The sequence below is a fragment of the Pempheris klunzingeri genome, chromosome 7 (assembly GCF_042242105.1).
Source record: "Pempheris klunzingeri isolate RE-2024b chromosome 7, fPemKlu1.hap1, whole genome shotgun sequence".
In the NCBI taxonomy this organism is placed as follows: domain Eukaryota; kingdom Metazoa; phylum Chordata; class Actinopteri; order Acropomatiformes; family Pempheridae; genus Pempheris; species Pempheris klunzingeri.
In genome coordinates, this window is record NC_092018.1 from 7025556 (window position 1) to 7045484 (window position 19929).

Here is a 19929-nt window from a genome sequence, read left to right on the forward strand (position 1 = left end):
ATTTCCCCCTTTTTCTTAAACAAGAACTATGGCTAAAAGAAAATATATAAAAATGCTTGTCAAAGATAACGTGCGCTTATTACGTTGCCTTGACTCGCTGCATTAGCTGTGGAAACCAGGCCAGTGCCATGAGTTTATTCTGCTGGTCTTAGTTTGGCGCCTTGTTTCAAACATGAGATCCAATAGGTAAATGTGTCTCTGATCCACATATTCCCATCTAGCCCATGAAAGCCAATTACATGACTCTCATTAGCTCATAGTCGTCCTCTTTGAACATGGCTAATCATGCATGGAGTGCCAAGAGGATAGAGATTAGAAAGCATGAACGCACACATGAAGAAAAATGTCATGGCGCTGGGGATTGTTTATTTAAAGTACACAGAGCACAGATAAATGCTGATGTGAGACTTTGACTTGGAATCTGGCAGCAGTGGTTGTTTTAGCGTTTTTATTCAACAAGATCCTTTAGTCCCTACTTGTGCTGTGTGCACGTGTGTTTGTGTATTTGTCTTCTCTCCCTGGACATTAGATGGTCCTGCTATTTTTGTTGTGAGTGGTGTGTGTGCGTGTGCGCGCACAGCACCCCAGGCATAAATTTACCCTTGTAGGTCATACAACAATGTGATGTCAAATGATACATGGTCCTGGGATGTGTGTATATGTTGCTCATTTACACATGTTGGTCTGAAGCCAGATGACTTGAAGCGACAGTGGTTCATTAAGCACATCCAGGGCATTGAGATCAAATGTACGCAACTCCAACATACAGTAGAGAGCATATTAAATCAAGCACATATCCAGTATAACACTCAGTCAGACAAGCATCAAGATGTCTCACAGGCTTACACACTTGCCAGAGGAAACACAGACACACACACACACACACACACACACACTCTCAGCACAGGGTGGTCTAACTGGGCCTCCGGTGATTCAGGACAGATTCAGGACACTTTGGGTTCATTAGTCAAACCAAAGTAGGACAGATACCTTTAGAATTTAGCTCTCTTCTCTTCTCTTCTCTTCTCTTCTCTTCTCTTCTCTTCTCCTACTTAGTCTTTCTTCCCTCTTTCTTCTCTTGACCTCCTCCTTTTTTCCCTCTCCTTCTCCCCTCATCTGTACGATCTTTTTCAAAGTCTCCTTTCATCTGCTGGAAACATAGGGCCATCTGTAGCAGTTCTAGCACTCTCTCTTTGTTCTCACCATCTCTATACCCGTCTTATAACTCTCCTTCTCTCTCTCAAACACACACTTTGTCTCTCTGTCTGTGAGATACACTGGTGCGGACGCAGATAGAAGCTGTGAGTTTGATCTGAGACAATTTGCTGCAACATTAATGAAAGCATAAACTCGCATGAATATTGATGAGCTATTCTTTTGGAATCTGCACATTCCGGATGGCCTAGAGGCAAACTAGTAGGACACATGCATACACACACAGACACACACACACACACACACACACACACACACAACACAAAGATGGAATATTTCACTGGCAAATATTGCAAATGATTATTCAGTGATGACATGAAATTGTCAGAGTTTCTTATGTGCTTTCCCCCTCACAGCAAGGCAACTCTGACCACTTAAAATATGCAGACATAGACACACACCTATGCTGCGGTGTTTCTTTCTATGTGCTGGTTTCATGTGTCCAAGAGAAAAAGTTTGTATGTCGAATCTCGATCAGCCTATGTGTCCCATATTGCTTGTGTATGCTCATGTGTGGGTGATTCAAGCAGAACTGCAGTTCATTGGAAAGTAAACCCAAGATTACTTTGTTCCATTATTCTTTGTTCATATGAATTTAGTTCCTATTTAATTATTTAAAGGCACAATGTGACACTCTGTTTGCTTTGATAATATCAAAACCACTGTCATGTGTTTATGCTATAAAGATGAAACTACTGCCAGCAGCCACTATGCATAGTGTAGCACAAAGACCCTAAAGACCAGGCAAAGAGCTTGGCTGGCTCTGTTCAAAGGTAAGAAAACCTGCCTTCCACCACCTCTAAAGCTCACTAATTAACTAATTATAATTGGCTTGTGTAATCTGAACAAAAATCAAAGTGTAAAAACGACGAGTTGTAGTTTTGCGGAGGGCGCAGAAGTAATACTTGGTTCATTGTGAGGTTACCCGGCAATCTTTTTTTTCTGTTTCCCTGTGTATGAGCAGCCTGTCATAATTTTTGTGTGTATACACATGACCCTACGTGATGGAATAGCTTTCAAAACAAAGTTAATTTGGTACTCCTTACAACAAGCACCAGACACTTCTCACAACAATAGTCAAGTACTACTCACAACAATGATTAGAAAGAAGGGCACTTGTACTATCTGTCAGAGGAGTGCATTGTCTTTCAATTTTTGCCTTTACATACTAATTTTGGCTTTTTTATAACTCCAGGGCGATCTCTTCAAAAATCAAATGTAGATCTAATGTGTTTTTTCGTGAAAGATAACAAGACTCAGACTGTGTAGTAAAAGTGTTTACACATTGTGTGTACTGAATAACTTTAAAAACTGAGACGCTGTCCAAGTCAGTTGAAATGTTGCAGGGATTTTTCTGTTATTCTGGCCCTGTCCTCTGAACTTCTGGGGAATTTAATGTACTTTCAGAATCACTGCTGCTCAAACTTTCATAAACCTTTGTGGCTCTGCTTAATTGTGTATGTGTCTCTATGTGAGTCCGTTTCTTTGTGTATTCCTCCGGTTCCCACAGTTCTCTTTCCTCAGCGGTTTTCAGGGATACAATGAAGATAATTAATCATAGAATGAATCGTTTCTTTCCATCTCTGTCCTTCTATTCTTTTCTCCTTCTTTCCTTCACATTAATACGGTTGTATTCACATAAACCTATTCTCTTCCATGCCCTTTATTGTTCTCTCTTTGTCGTCCCTCTGCCTCTTTTCTCATTCTGTGTTCTCTTTGCTGCTGTTTCCCCTCATCTTTGATAAGTATGGGGAGTGAGAGACACAAAGACAGATAGTCAATGTTGGACTTTCAAGGCCCTTGGATACACAGAGATATGAGACGTGGGCTATACAGGCTATACTGTGCATATGCACACCATGGTTGACAGATAACGGATCCACACCATGGACGACAAAAATCTTTTTCTTGTCTCAGTCCTCTGTCCCCTCCTCTCTCTTTGTACAGATACACGTGTCCCTCTGAAAGATTCAATTATTAGCTACTTGATTATATTTTTGGGGCATCCAAAATAATAGCATGACTCATTATTTATTGTACAAATTAAACAGTAATTATTTGATTTATCAACAAATTGCTGGCTTTTTTCAGCCTCATACAGATTTTTTACTCTCTTCCGACTGCTGGATTTTTGCTTAAATAAGGTTGTGTTGCTTTTCTGAACCAGATGTGATGCCTTCATTCATTCTGACACAGCTGATAGCCTGTCTAATTTTTGCTCAGTGTTTTCACATTTGGATTAATAGAGCCCAATTTGTATTTTCCAGGTATAGAAAAATATTCAGCTCTTGTTTTGCTCAGACTTGTATTTGCAGCAGCTGTTCTGTGGCTCTCTGCAGATAATCTTCCCAGTGAGTTTGCGTGGTCTGTGGACACCCTAACTGCTACGCAATGGGCAGTGATTTGAATACCGCCTTTCAATGTATCTGCCGATAACAAGGCTAAAAATGGGACACAGTGCAGAAACAATGACAATACCAATGTAGAATGTAGGCTAATGATCTCTGTGGCTTTTATATGAGCAAAGATTCAATTATTCAGAACAAAAATAGTTCATTAAAACATAATTAGAACAAAATAACTTTTGCAAACTCATTTTCTGTGTCCAACCTCATTTGGAAAATGTGTCTCATTTGGAGAAATTCTGTCTTTCTGGATTCATTCCAGGAGCTGTGCAAGGGCGATTCTGCTCAGCTTATTGTGGGAGAATTTGTGTTTATGGACACAAAATTCTACAGTCAATCTTTGCCCAAAAAGATGGTTGTATTTAATAATTCATGCTTATGATGGTGGGGCCTCATTCTTCTTCTGTCAGCTCGATCAATTTTTGGCTGTGCGCCAGTGTTGGGCTGCTCTATAGTCTGACATAGTATGCCACTCTGTAGCATCTGTTTTAAACAATGAAAGAGTCATGGGTAGGTCTGCGCGTATGTGAGTGTTTGTGTTAGCGTCACAGTAATAAAACCCCTTTTGTCTTTGCAGCACTCATAAGGTGTTAATCACCTACTTCTTCTTGCACTTAAGGAAGGGAAAATAGAAAAACACTTATTCTGTGAATTGAGCGGTTCTTCCCAGTCAGACAACAGCTGCTGATGATGGCTACACAGCTGGAGCTCCTGTCAGTGGCTTTAGCCGATTTAGTGATTCTATTTACACAGATGACATGACAGACTGCCTAAATAACGAGGATGCATTGTTAGTACTATTTTTTTAATGCAAGCTCACCCACACAAAGAAACAACAATGTCAAATATTAGGCAAGCATATTGTCCTTTAAAGTAAACTGCTTGACAAGCATTAACTAATAACTTCAAACCTGTGTGAAGACTGTGTACAGGTCAGTCAAACTGACCTTTGTCATTGTATTTCATACGCTCATACACTCTGTTTAACTGCCATTCATCAGTAAATGTTTCCAATAGGCATTTAATTGCGAACACAGTAAAAAAGGTAAGCTCACTACTGTTGGATGAATAAATACCAGGCCTTGAAGGCAAAAAATCAAGAAATAAAGAGTCACCAACTTTGTGTATATAAATACAATGCTGTAAGCATTCCTGAATAAAACCAAGAACTATTTCAGAGTGAAAATATATAGCAGGCTGTATCAAACCATAGTTTGTATTTACTGAATGCACATAACTCAAACCATTTATGTTGACTAAAACACTGTATACTGTCTTTTTCACATTAACTCATCATTTAGTTCCCTTGGTTACTTGTAGTATAGTTCCCATCTATAGATTAGATGCAACAGCTAAATTCCACAGACTTCATTGTGAACAGTTTTCATTGAAACTACTTTCTACCAAAGAAATGGTCTCTATAAAAAGTGTTGACATTGTCTTATATTTTTGTCTACACAAATAGTCACTTGTCCAGAGCTAACTGACGAAATGGGGCTTGTTTGTTATTGTGAATCAAGCTGCAGGCCCATGGTGTCACACAAGCCCACCATGTGAGCTCACAGGACATGCTCACTTAGCTGTGACAAACAGGTACTTGGTAATTTCATGACCCGAGGTGCTGATGCAGCAGAGGCGCAGATGTGAAATGGGTTGAATTAGGAATAATTAATTGTAGGTGTGTTAAGAGTTGGCAACAATCCTAGCCAATCAAATCAGCCAGTCTTATTTTCATTAAATGCAGTGCGTTCCCCGTCATGGCACGCTGACAGATGCATAATGGAGAGTAGAATCCAGGCCAGCTGCACCCAAGATGAAAATAATGTTGAGGTCACCAAAAAAAGAGAGAGAACCCGTTTTCCTGTGCAAATTCACGAGATTTTATTTAAGCAAACACAAAAATTGGGCCTTTAAAGTAAAACCATCAACTGAGGTGTCAAGAATAATAAGAATGGCAACAAAAATTAGCTTGGGAAAAAAATGTTCATCTGCATCTTGTGGTTTCAACTACCATTTGAAATCAAGCTCCAGCCTCATCTATTTTCTGCTCGACAGCAACTTAGCAACACTTTAGTAGGAACTTAACTTTCAAATTTTCAGTGCAGAAATTCAGTCACTCAGCAGTAATTGCAAATGCGATTGACCCTAAGGAGCCTGTTCTCTTGAATGTCACAAAGATGTCAAAGAATCAATTATGCTACTGTATAGCTAAAAGGTTTTTATAGGGAAAACAAAATCTCAGACATTGGATGATTATAGAAACTGCAGGTAAAGCAAAATATTTCCAGCCATTCAAACCAAACAGGGTTGTCACCATAGCACAGTTCTGCTCTTTGCCACCAAGTGCGTCCACCAGAGCAGCTACTGTTAAATATCTTGCTTAAATGTATAATGTGAGAGCTCTTTTTCACTCCTCTCTTTGAGTGGAGTGCGAGTGCAGCAGGGCAGTCTGTTGTCTTCAGTGTGATGACACAGGTGGCAGCTGCAACATTATCGTCAGGCTTCACAGATATCTGATGGAAAACCTGCTTGTTTTGGATGGAAAACCTTGACTTTTCTCTCTCTTCTCTTTCCCTTCTGCTTAATTTTTCAATTTCTCTTTTTCTCCGTCACCCACACCTTTCAGATTTCCTGTATTGTTTTAGCTGTCCTGGGCTGTCGCACAGAACAAGATGAGAAACGGGAAAGCAGCTTATCAGCTGTGACAACTGACAGGAGGGTAGTGTGTGTGTGTGTGTGTGTGTGTGTGCATGTGTGTGTGTGTGCGTGCGTGCGTGCGTGTTACTGAGACTGTATGTGTTAGTAATAAGGTTACATGCAAAATGTGTGTGTGTGTGTGTGTGTGTGTGCATGCGTGTGCACTTGCTAAAGTATGACCACATAATTGCATGGGTGTGTGTGAGTATTTGTAATCAGTCAGTGCATGCGTGTGTTCTCCTGCATCTGGGGGAGGCTTTGATATATGCAGACAGAGAAAAAGAGTTTTGGCTCCCATCAGCTTCATGCTTCATCAGTGCTCACCATTGTTACAAGCCCCAAAGCTCTATCTCACACAGACACACAGCACACAGCACACACACACACACACACACACACACACACACACACACACACACACACACACACACACACACACACACACACACACACACACTGCCAATACATGTCGATGTACACGTCTGTGTGAGGACGTTTACACTCACACACAAGTACCACCACTGCTACAACTCCTGAGCTCTCCCACATGGTCCTCACCACACTGTCATAACCACAATCTTCACTCTTTTCCTCACTGTCAGGTTGTCAATCAATTTTATTAAACTCCTCAATATTTTACTGCTGTCTTTCAGACTTGTGCTTGTCTGGCCACACTGGGTGTACACATAATATCGCATTGCTGATCACATGAAAATTAGCAAGTATACTATTGCACAGTAAACATTTGCAAAAATCACACACTGAGAGGGCACTGCCAACTCACAGCCTTCCAGTCGGACAACATTCCTTCTCATTGGCTCTTTTGACTGGCTAGTGTCCCAATCTTTGCTTTACTTCTTTTCTGAAATATCAGCATCCCAATGAGCCTTTTGTCAGACATGTTTTGGAAACAATAGGTCTGAACACGACATGTTTTCTATTAACTGTATTATATACCTTTCCAATTTCTTGGATTATTGCATTTGAGTATAACATTTTTCTTACTTAAAAGCCTTTAGTTAGTATATAAAATGTTTTGTTAACTAATTTAGCAACACTTTATTCTGCAGACTTTGAAACCCAGGGTCATAATTTCCAGGTTTGATGTATTTTCACTATAAGAGAAAAGGAGAACATCAGTTATGTTTATGTGAAAGTTGTAACAGTGTCAGCCATGTGATAGATAAACGTTAGCTCACACTGTAGATATTAGTCTTTTCATCCAGTGAATATTTAATGGTAGTGATTAGGTTGCATGGTGGACGTTGGTCCCTAGATGCTGTAGAGCAGAAGGCAGAGGGACCTGATTTGTGTGGTGGTACAGGTGGACAGGACCCCACTGATGGTGAGCAGAGAGAATCGACTAGGTTGTACAGGAGTAGGAGATGCTTAGATGTTTTGTACTTTTGAACCATTGTCGAGTGTAACTGGGAAAGGAAGGGTTTTGTGCTCATGGAAAATTACATATTGTTTGTGAAAATTCAGGCAGCAGAGTTTTGCGAGGAATCCAGAACCCAGCCAATGTTTTGACAATACAAACTTACAGGTCTTGAGATGTTACTTATGTGGAACAAGAAACATAGTGCATCATTGGATGGTGACAGCGAGTGTAAATAAAATAATATGTTTAGATTTTGCCTGTCATGGTTTGACAGGGATCCAAAAAAACAACTTTATGACCACAGATGGGGAAACAGATGGAAAGACATGGAATAGCCGTAGTTCAACAGTTTAGAGAAGTTAGAGAGAAGTGCAGTAAAATGTTTGGTTGTGCTGTGGTCGGTGATTAATGGGTATACATGTGGTCAATTTAAGGGGTGTAGTGAAAGCCTTTGTGCACAGAGCGGGATAGTACAGCCTGTCCTGCCCCCGCAGCCTGGAGTATGAGACTGGTGGAAGAAGGAGAAGCCAAAAATGGTAGCCTGATTAAGGTGGAATAATACCAGGTCTACTGCCAAGGCTCAGGTAGAAAACGAATGTCAAGCCAAGGGAATGGACACTGACAGGAGTCCAACTCTACATGTGGCCAGGGTTCCTCATTGTGAGGATAACCCTTGGAAAAGCGATAATGTCACCACAATTTGAGGACCAGATAGGAGTTTGGGTATTAAGTGAATGATGGTGACATTTGAGAAATGTACAGTAGGTCGAGTTGCACTGATGGAGCAGTAATCCAGAGGAGTAGTTGTACGCACATGGTGAGCAGTGGGCGATACTGACAGATTATAGGAAGACATTTTGTACAGAGTAATGCTGAGCACAGATCACAGCTTCTGCAATAATTAGACAGCACCAGCAGGGTCCACGTTGACACCTGGGGGAGCAGCCGGGTGCAGCAGTCAATCAAGTTACAGCTGAAATACACGAGTAGTGAATTGTCAGTGTTGAGCTAAAATCAAGTGGACACGGAAGACAGACACATTCACACTTACAGACCATGTAGAGTTTCCAATTCACTTGCCCAGCATGTCTTTGTGTAGAATATAGATTTGACAAAACTGGCATGGCAGCATGCTCCGAGAAAAGTCACCAAAGAGCCAAAATTTAGGAATTTGTAAAATAATGCCAGTTAAGTTAGGAGTATTGTACATCCCTCATGATTAAGGAGGGACAAACTGGTATAACTACACACGGATCCAGGCATGGATATGAGGATATTTTTCTGCTTTTGTTAATTGATTTCAGTGTAATGGTGAACATTGGATTGCAAGTCATAGTCTCATATGTTCAAGATGACATGGGTACGTGACTTAAACTAGGCATTAAACCAGACAGCCAATCCCACTGAGCCAAAATGAGTGGCAGCACATGACAAGCATGTAATTCCCAGCATTAGTGTTCTGCAGAGGTGTAGGTGTCCACATGCAGACTTTTATGGTATGGTAAATCTTCACAAAGTAGAAGGAACAAATTATACTTCATGATTGATATTTTGACAAGTATATTAATTCTTTGGACACCAATGGGACCATTGAAATTGACGTTCTGGACATATTAGTTGCTCCTGAGTAGTTAATGTCGATTTCCTCCATGTAGCTTTCCACAGAAGTGACTCCCAACAGTTTCTCTTTCTTTCCTTATATTGATGCTGCTTCTCTCAGACTTACCATCTCTCTTCTTTTCTCTTTATCCCAGACTCTAGCTTTCTAATTTTCTCTGTCTTTCATCTTCTGTAACTTTGGGCCTGTGCAGTCACCTTTTACTCTCACTTTGTCCCCTGTTGTTCCCCTCATCCATCTGACTATCTACCCTCTCGCTGTCCTCTCCTCCTCTTCTGTCTTCCTTTGTTGTTTTACCTCACAATTACCCGTGTGTCATCCCCTCCCCTTATTTCTTTGACCTGCTCCTTTCTCCTTGTTATGTTATTTGTCTTTTCTCCCCCCTTTTTTGTCCCGCTTTCATTCACCTTTTCCTCCTCTCACTTTCTTTTTTCCTCTACTACTCCCACTCCTCTCCTTTATTCTACTTCACTCTCTGCCTCACTCCTCTCCCTCCCTTCCTCATTTTTCATTTCCTTCCCTCATCTTTACCTGTTCTCTCGCTTTCCGTTTTTCATCCCACTCCTCTTGCTTATGGTTCTGGGCAATGTTCACCAAGCATATTGGCACAGGCTGGTGGTCGATGAGTTTCACCATGATTACACACACGCACACAGACACATGCGGATGTGCGTGCACATACAGACCTGTTGGGCATAGTGGTTGATGAGCAATGCCAGATTCTCAGCAGCTATGCCCATCAGAGCTGCTCAAGAAACCTCATTAGACCTCTTGGCCTCAGCAGGGCCCTGGCTTCCATACTTTCCAGCCTGCCTTTTTCACTCTAGGAAGAATTTGAAGTCCTGGGGCTATACACTTCTCAACATTGACAATCATCAGTAGTGACTTCGAATCACTGATCAAACCCAAGTTCAGCCGCTCCAGTCTTAGGCGGTGATCACATTGGATGCCTCGGCACCAAGGTGAATCTTGATACCGTCTTGCTGTCACTAGGCAACATGTAATCAGCTGTCAATCAGTTGTGTGCCTGCAAGATACTCATTAACTGTCAGGGAATCAGAAACAGTAATTACAAACAAAAGTAAAGTTTAGCTTAAACTCTAAGCTTTCTGTAATGGTATCAAGAACCTCCAGGTGCTCAGCAACAAGAAAAACTTGGCTTTTGTCCTTTGTTTTGTTGTTGGCCAAAAATAGTGATACATCATTGGCTAAAAGTCACTAAAAGTCATCAGAGGACATGGCGGACTAATTTGCATTTTGATTATACAGTATTTGCCACACTGGTCCTGCTCTCCCCAGGTGCCTAGCAGAGAATGGGGCTACGCTGTGTGTATGAAGTGCTTTGAATGTGAATTCTTAGAATCAGACAAGAAACACAAAATTGTGTTTGTGTGTACCAACCCCAACATATCACTTTCGTATGAGAACAAAGCTGTTGGGAGATCTGGAATTTTACAGAGGCATGAAGTCAGCAGCAATGGTTAATGTGCCCCTCAAGTACTCACAGTACTCCCAAATGTGAGTTTGAACCTGTGTGAGTGCATGTGATGGTTTATGTGCTTTATATATGGTTAGAAGATTTGCAACTTTTCCCTCAGGCTATTGCAGTAAATAAGTTTGTTTTCTTTTCTGAATGCCTTTGTAGTGAAACAGCGATGACTCAGTCTCAGACACTGTAATATATTCAGGCCTTCAGCCACATTGATATGCATTGGAGATGCCCTGTCTGAGATATTGCAAGTCTAAATATTTATCAAGTTACAGACACACACAACCCTGTTTGATACTTGTGGATTGCAGCAGGTTTCTGTGTTTGGCTGCTGCTACTCTTTATACAGTCAGCCTAATGTAGATAATTTTGTAGTATTGCAGCGACAGCACTGAAGATTGGTTGCAATGTGAGATTAACTGTGCAGTGCATCACATTAGTGTCCCGCTCACAGTGTTCCTCCAGCAGGAAGGTCCAGGATGTGACATCCAGCCAGCTGCTTGGCAGTTTGCTGCAGTGTGGGCTGGATTGACAGCTGGAGCGACGTAAGCTCAACTTCGGTCCTCTCCATCATCTCAGCTCCAAGTCCACCCCAACTGTCACCACCACAAAAAACAAAAACAAAGCCTCCCTCCCTCCCTCCCATCTCTCTCTCTCTCTCTCTCTCTCTCTCTCTCTCTCTCTCTCTCTCTCTCTCTCTCTCTCTCTCTCTCTCTCTCTCTCTCTCTCTCTCTCTCTCTTCTCTCGCACTGTGTGGTCTCCAGGCCGCAGTAGCGTACCATCAATCCTCCAGCTGTCAGGGTCCATTCAGCCCTGCCTGCCGCTGGCATACTTAAGCTCCAAGTTACATAACAAAGAAAGAGTGAAGAAGGGACAAAGGAAAGGACATAGCGGTGGAGAAGGTGAGAGATGAGAGAACAAGGTAGGTCAGGAGGGGGAAAGAAAGCAAGAGATAAGGGAAGGAAAGAAGAGATAGACAGGGAGGGAGAGCTTGATGTTTTTGGATTTCTTGGACGCACACATTCACCATATTTTGACAAGGCTCCTGATCAGACTGCCAGAGATCAACCTGCCCGGTGTTCACATAGGTAACCTCCAGTATTCAAATACCCACACAGTTAAAAGCACTTACCCTATTAGCATTAGCATTTAGTGAGAGGGAAAAAAACTAAATGGTAAGGACTAACCACATCATCGCTTCATCGCTTTTATAATTCAGTTTCAACAACCTACTAATTCACTCTACATACAAAGTCAATGACCATAACTTCAGTATACATAACAAGGTGCAATTCTTGTTTTTGTCTCAGCTCTGTTTCTGTGTCCTTTCCTGCACTGCCTGCTCAATTTGGTAATTCACAGTATTAACTCTGACCCCTAACATTATTTACTTTGTTTTGTCCTGTCCTCTCCTGTTCTTACTTTGGTGGAATTACTATCGTGATCTGTAGAAGATTTACTGCCGTACTTCTGCATTCCCTGAATTTAAATCGCTTCCTGTATCATACAATGTAAGTTAAATTTGTCGTGAAAATTAGAGAGACAGGTGAGGTGGAGAGTGAGACAGTGGGTAAAAGACTGGGAGAGCCGTATAGGGAAATAGTGAGGAGAGGCAGGGAACAGAGGGGAGACTACAACAAAGTCTAGGTGAAGAGGGGGAGGGGAAAACAAGGATGCTGCTACAGGCTGCACAAGACACTCACATAATAAGGGAATTGTGTATTGATGGAAACCTGCATGTTCAAAGTAAAGGCATTCTATGGCCTTGAGACACCAGGCTCATGCTGCAGTTTCACCCCTCGTTTGATTGTTTGTTGCAGATTTATCCAACAAAGTGCCTTCAGTTGATGTGGGAGGCTTTGCTGTACACACCTAGTCTGTGAATATTCAATGATACTTTCTGGGCAATAGCTAAGGAAATGGTAGTTGGAGCATTGTGGGATTCTTGAGTGTTGAGATGTTTCTCAGTTTGTTTTCCTCTGTCTATCACTCCTCTTTCAAAAAGTGACGCACAACCGATGTACAGCACTAGTAGTGCAGGAGAACTTTTTGGCTTTGTGGTTTCCTCCAATGATCTTGATGGACCGTCTACTGCCTCAAAACTCAAAAAGGCGTTTTTGTGTTGTGAATCCCCACATAACAACAGCGTCATTACTGTTAAAGAGGCAAAGATCAAATTCACAGTTTGGGTCCCAGGTTTTTTCAGCTTGTTGTCTCGACTTTTCTGTCACACTGAGCATAAATATGCAAACAAATATAAATGAAACTGTCTGTTGAGATGAAGCTAGACGGTATGAGGTGGAATGGTTCGGGCTCTCGCAACCAAAATGCATTTGGTTATAGTCTAAACAGACTTTAGAGTACCATCTATGTGGGTGTACTGCACTCTTGTTGTATGTGTACTGAACACCCTGGTGTTTCACACTTTCAAAGAACCACAGGATTACTTTGTTCGCAGAGTATGTAGGTGTCAAAGTTTATAAAGAATTCACATTTACAAACTTTTACCTCTCTAATCTCACTGTAAAGAGTTGGAAAGTTTTGGGGTCCAATGCATTTCAGCCCCATAGCCCTCATTAGAATTAGGTGTGTGGGTGCAGGTATACTGAGCCATGGTGTGTGATTGATGGTAGTTACAGTAGGAGTACTTTGCTGTGTTACTCGTAGCCACTGTCTGTTTTGTTCTCTGTAATTACATAGTTTAAGTTTGTTAGAAGGGAACAAAAGTCATTAGATAAATCTCCCACCCTCTCTCCTCTCCCAGTGTAAAATTACTACGACAGACAATGGCAAACATCGTATAGGGGTGTTTTAGGATTTTAAGGAGCTCTTTTATGCAAAAATGGCCATTAGCACATTGCTGTGTTCTTCACTGCCCAATAAAAACTAAGATTGCAGAAGAGGGCCCCTTTAAATCACTCTGATTTACCTAGGTATACGTGTGTGTATGTGTTTATGGGAGCGAGTGTGTGTGAGAGAGACTCTCCAGAGTGTCTGCACACACACAGGCCGTTCTGTCGCTGGCGAGGAGGCAGCCTGCTTGCCGCAGAGCGTGTACTTGAGAAAGGACACCTGAGTTTGTAAATCAGTCCTGCTCTCTTTCTCCCTCTGCTTTCCCGTCTGCTCTGCTGCTGTTCTCATTTTTCTTTATCTCTGTTTTTAATCACCTTCTCACCAGCCTCTCATTCTGTTTGTCTCTCATTCACCTCTTTTTTCTCAATTTGTTTACTCCTCTCTTTCATTGTTCTTGACCTTCTTCTTTCTCTGTCTGTCCACCTTTGTGCACTCAAACATATGCTGCCCCAGCTTTACACAGGTTTTTAGTAGCATTAGATCCACTGTATTTGATTAATTTTTAAAAATGTTTTCTTCCCAACTTTGATAAGATACGTCCCTTTGGTGCAGAGCATATGTCTCTACAACCAACTCTTTGTACTGTGCCTGGTAATTATTTCCTTCAAAGTTGACTGCCAATTTGTATCTTACTGTTCTTGTCTTACCTTATGTTGTTTTCTCAAATGTCTGAGGGTAGAAAACACCACAGATTCTTTTTGTAAGATTAGCGATTTAGCCTTAATTAAGCCGTCCCACATAAACCTCCACGACCGTAGTGGATATTCAACACCGTTGCAATTCCCTCATGTTTTTTCACAGCGCCCCTATGTAGAAAATTTGGCTGGAACGGAAATTCTCACTCCTCTTAATTAGATCAAGGAATCTGCAAGAAGTCTTGTAGTGTTTATCCACCCATTAGAGCCCATTAGAAAGCAGAGATGCACTCCCTGAGCTCTTTAAGTAAGCTGTATAGACAACGACACACTGTTTGATGTTTTGGCTGAGCGTTGTTGTGGGTTTTTTTTTCCCACATTTGGACATGAAAGGACAGAGACTGAGCTTTTAAAGTGCAGATTGTTTGTCTGTAGTGCACATTTTTTAAAAGCCATATCAAATGAGCATGTTAAGAACTGTTTTCCATGTTTCCGTGTAGTGTAGTTAAGGGGATATAAGCATCAGAGATATGCACATGTACAGTGCATGTAAGATTTTATTAACCAATTTAATAGTCTTTTGTTGTCACAATTTCTGAATAAACTGGCTTGCACATGGTTATGTAAAAAAAATCTTTGAAGTAAAACAAGGAAGAAAATCTTTGCATTTCCTAATGGTGAAGATCTATATCAAGAACAGAGAGGTTCAAAGCAAAGTCGACCCTGCTCACTTGTTCCTTTTTTTTTTTTTTTTTACTGTTCTCGGGACCTTGTTTACTCATCATATTTACTCCGCCCTGTACTCCATACTACCTCAGACTAAATTAGAGCCCAGCACAGTCACAGCTAAATCCTCATAGAATCCTTTCATACTTTGAAATGCAAAAAATGCTAGAAATAGCACCTCACAGTAAGATATTAAAAGTCTGGTGGGGTTCAGGGGCTGGAAAGTTTCACAAGCCGTTGCACAGGCAGAATTTTATAACCACATAGTGTAATTAGTACTACTTTCTTTTTATAGTTACTTTATTAAATATAATCTGTCTGTCTAATTTCTCATTAAAAGTATGCACCATGTACGCAAAGGCTTTGGATTTTTGTATCTGTTAACCTAAAATCTACTTCAATTAAAGCTGATACCTTAATTTGTCCGTTAAAATTCAGCAATATAGAAAATCCTGTCGCAAATCACCAATATGACACTGACTGCATACTTATTAAGCTCAATGCCCACCACAAAACACATACAGGCTCCAGAAAAAGGTGTTATTGAGTGCAACACACACCAGCCTGTAGCACACACTGGATATGTCATACAGACAAAAGATGTTGTCATATTACAGAAGACAAGAAGGAGTGAATGACTGAACTGAATGACACTGGCAAACAGGCTAACTGTCTATGGGTCTAAAATAGGAACAGAAGGAACATGTGAATGACGGAGCCTCAATTCAGTATTTTGTTTTACCTTTAAGTGCTTGTGGCACTTAGGCCAATTATACATTACAGCTAACATTTCTCTGTCCAGTAAGCATTGCTTTCTGTTTCCTTTTCTTCTTTAATTTGATTTCAGGTTCAAAGTTTCAGCTCATGTATGGGCACCTTTTCATTGAACTACCTTTGCCACTGCTATAGTGTTCTTATGCCGTTAGCTGTGTTCTGGCTAATGACATTTCTACCTCTTGTACCAAATGTCTGACGACAGCCCCAACACCATAATTACATTACTTGTTAATTACTTAATAAACAAATAAACAAACACGTGGAAACGAGTCATACAAATAAAAGCACACAGGCTACACACACGTACGCACCGGATAGTCATATAGTCCCATATGTTGCATACAGTATGAGCGCATATACAATTACACAGACACATGCTCACACATAAACACACACCTCACACATGAAAACACACACAGCCAGTGTGTCAACAAATGTCAACTCAGCTTACTCTCCCATGTGGTTCATTGTTGGATGAGACTGTGCTGCCTTAGTGAATAACTGTACACTTCATCCCAGTGGGACATTAATGTTGTGTGTGTGTCAGAGAGAGGAAATAAATAATATTTTATTTATTCAGCACTTTTTAAAACAGAGTTACAAAGTGCTTCACAGGACACAGATAAAGAAAAATAAACAACATACACCTACAGCTATATGCAAAAAGATAAATTACAGCTGCAGTACAAGTGAGTTGGTAGAAATTGGTTTTGGGAAAGTTTTTTGAAGCCATTTAGAGACTCAGCTCATCTAAAAGGGGGGCGGGGACAGTTGCAGAGGGGCCAGGCTCTAATGGCAAAATTAAAATCACCCTTGGATTTGCATTGGGAGTAAATAAGAGACCTTGATCGAATCATCTGAGTGGCCAAAAGGTAGAATAAATAAGCAAAAGTTAGGAGATGGATGAAGGGGTAAAACCGTGAAGGGCCCTGTACTTTATGTGATAAGCAATATCTTGAGATCTGTTCTCTACTTTCCGCAGAGCCAATGAATGATACAAGGATTTGTGTAATTTGGGCTCTATGGTTGGTTTTGGGTAGCAGCCTGGCTGCAGCATTTTGCACGAGGTCCAGGCGGGACAGAGCTGCTTGGCTGAAACAGAATAAAAGAGCATTGCAATAGTCTTGGCGTGAAGAAATTTGGGTTTTGGGTTGTGATTTTAGATCTCTGGTTGATAGCACTGATTTGATTTAGGATTTTTTGGGAGTTAGAGGCAGAGATAACCGGTGCGGGTAGTGAAGAGATATGTTGCATAAGGGGGTGCAGTGGAGCTTGAAAGAGAACAGGTGGCTCCCGTTTCTGCCATCTAGCTTTATGTGGCATCTTCCCCGTTTGTGTGTGTGTGTGTGTGTGTGTGTGTGTGTGTGTGTGTGTGTGTGTGTGTGTGTGTGTGTGTGCGTGGGTGTGTGTGTGTGCGTGTGCGTGTGCGTGTGCGTGTGTGGGTGGGTGGGTGTGTGCGTGTGCACGTGTGTGTGCAATAAGAGACTGAGAGCGAGACCCCTCTTTGTGAATGGGGATTTGTGCATACCATAAGCCCATATCTCCATACATGCACGTGTTAACCTGCCGTGTTTCTCTCTGAATGTGTGTGTGTGATTATGTGTGTGTCTGTTCTTTAGTGAGCAGGGTTCCGGTTGGTTTAGAAACAATTAGAACAAGCTGCAGGAGCTCAGAGAGATCGTTCTCCAAATGTCACCGAATTAACAATCTATACTGAACACACAACCGTGCTCTCTCTCATGATGTCTCTCTATTTGTCTCTGCCCATCTGCATCATTTTTCTTCTCTCTCTCACTCTTTTTCTCTTGGGACGTTTTCAATGATTAATTCTTAAGGTTAACGTCACACATTCACTGACAGACAGAAAGCAGACATAATGTTGAAGTCTCTTAAACATCTGTCTCATTCCTGTTTTTCTCTGTCCTCCTCTCTCTTAGACCAATCATCCAAGCCGGTGGTCAGGATTAGGCAGCAGCAGCAGCAGCGGCAGCAGCCTGGCTCCAAGGGATCGAAGGGTGGTGCGGGGTGTGGGGGCAGCACTCGGAGGGGACCTCTCTAACCAGCACCTCCCCCACCACCATCCTTCTCTGCATGGCCGGCCTCCTGCATCCGAACGACACACTTCCAGGGAGGAACGCCGCAGCCAGGGGGTACTGGCACATAACCCTGCTCCAAATCTGGCTTCCGGCTCCTCCAACCTGTCCACTTCTGCAGTGTCAGTCCAAGCCTCGCCTACTACTCCAGCCCAGCTTCAAGTTTCACACACAGGCCCTAGTCCAAATCAGCCCGCGGGGTCCAGTTCAGCAGCTGCTAATCACACTGCAATTCCATCTATGTCCTCCAGGCAGCCAGAAGGCGTGTCCTCATCTTCTGAGTCCTTAACTCCAGGAGGAGGAGGTGGAGTGAGTCTGTCAGGTGGGGTAAGGAGAGGAGGAGGAGGAGGAGGAGGAGGAGAGCACCACCCCCCTAGCCATATCCCTCGCGCAGTGGGGGCCAGCTCCTCCTCAAGTCTCCACAGTCTTGTAAGCAGAGGGAGCCCCTCTCCAAGCATCTCATCGTCCATCCAAGCCTCCCCTCCACGACCTACTCCTTCGTCAACCTCCTCTTCCTCGTCCTCCACATTTACAGGTCGTTTAGGACAACCACCTCGAGGCCCTCTGTCTCTGCATAGCTACAGTCGTAAAAATGTCTTCCTCCAACATTCCCTACATACTTCTGAGCTGCAAGCCCTGACGCAGAGAGACAGTTGAGGGCACACAAACATTTTCACCATCCTAACTGCAAGCAGCCATATTGACTGTGTAACAAAATGTGTGACTTTATAGAAAAACTGCTGCTCCTTCAGTACAAGTCACTCATGTTTCACTGACCCAGTTCCCCCTGAATCGTCAGTCACACACTCTTTCAATCACACTTGTCTCTCCTTTCAATCCAGACCAACCTTTTGCTGACATTTTGCTCACTTAAACACACTTGTTCTGCACGGTCACACACACACGCACACAGACACACACGCACGCGTCAGGCTGTGCGTATGAAAAAGGTACTCACCCGTCTATCAGAACTCCCACGTAGTGTCATGCTGACAGTTTAGATGTGCTTACGCCCACAGACACACAGAGTGCACGCAGAGTCACAACCTCATGCGCACACGCACACACACACACACACACAGATCTAGTCGTACATACTTAAGTTCACACTCTCACACAGAGACATCATCTGTGATATCTCTCCCTCACATTCTGCACAAGTAACAGGGTGTTAAAACGCAATGAAGAGATGAGGTATGTCTCAGTGTGTGCATTGTTAAAGACTTATTTTTTTTATCCATTTATTTGATTTTGAAACCACGTGCTGCTTAAGGAACTATGGGGCTGACCATGATTTGCACTGGTAAGGATATATAGTCTAAACAGATATATAGTCTCACATTGCCAAAACCTACATCAGATCAACTCCTCACTCCTTGATGTCTACTGACAGTAGTCCAGATGAAAAGTCATTTATAGATGAACATCAACGTCCATGACCCTTGTACTGCATGCGTAGGGAAAATACAGGTGAGCATTTTGTACTGTAACAAAAGCAGGATCTGCGTGACTTTTAGAGTCTTTTAATAAAGTTTCAGTGTCAACTCTCACCTCAGTGTTCCAAGAAAGGAATCAAACATGCCATAAACTCTAAGACATGAGCCTGTATGTCGAGTATTTTGAGAACTAAACGTCTATCCTTCTGCTGACATAAATGAGGCATTAGATGTGCTTTTGGCTGAGTACTGGACCATTGTTTTTGTAGAAATACAATGTTGCAATATTACTCACATTATATACAAAAATCAATGTGTATCTGCAATGTTAGATTAGTACAGTACATAAGTTGAAATGAAGAGTTTCATTCTAAAATGAGATCTGACATTTGAATAATTTGCTTACGCTTTCAGTATAATGACAAAATGACAGTTAAGTAATTAGCTCTACTTAACCCATAATTGACAAAAACAAGCACAACAGACAATTAGATTTTTAGATTTGGCACCACTTGCATCATATGTTTTTACCAAAATGGAAAAAAGTATCAGGTTTTGGAATGAAGCCCTTCAAATCTTCTTAAGGGCTGGGTATTGAACGTGG

General features: G+C 41.9%; 1 protein-coding gene across 1 annotated transcript in view; it reads left to right on the forward strand.

Moving 5' to 3' along the window:
* The window catches only part of ccser1 (coiled-coil serine-rich protein 1), a 105073-nt gene extending 85812 nt beyond the window's left edge, over positions 1 to 19261 (forward strand). Inside the window, exon 10 of the mRNA XM_070833781.1 lies at positions 17734 to 19261. Within this exon, the coding sequence (XP_070689882.1) occupies positions 17734 to 18546 (813 nt within the window). The 3' untranslated portion in view covers positions 18547 to 19261. The remainder of the gene's footprint in view (positions 1 to 17733) is intronic.
* Positions 19262 to 19929: the final 668 nt, after the last annotated feature.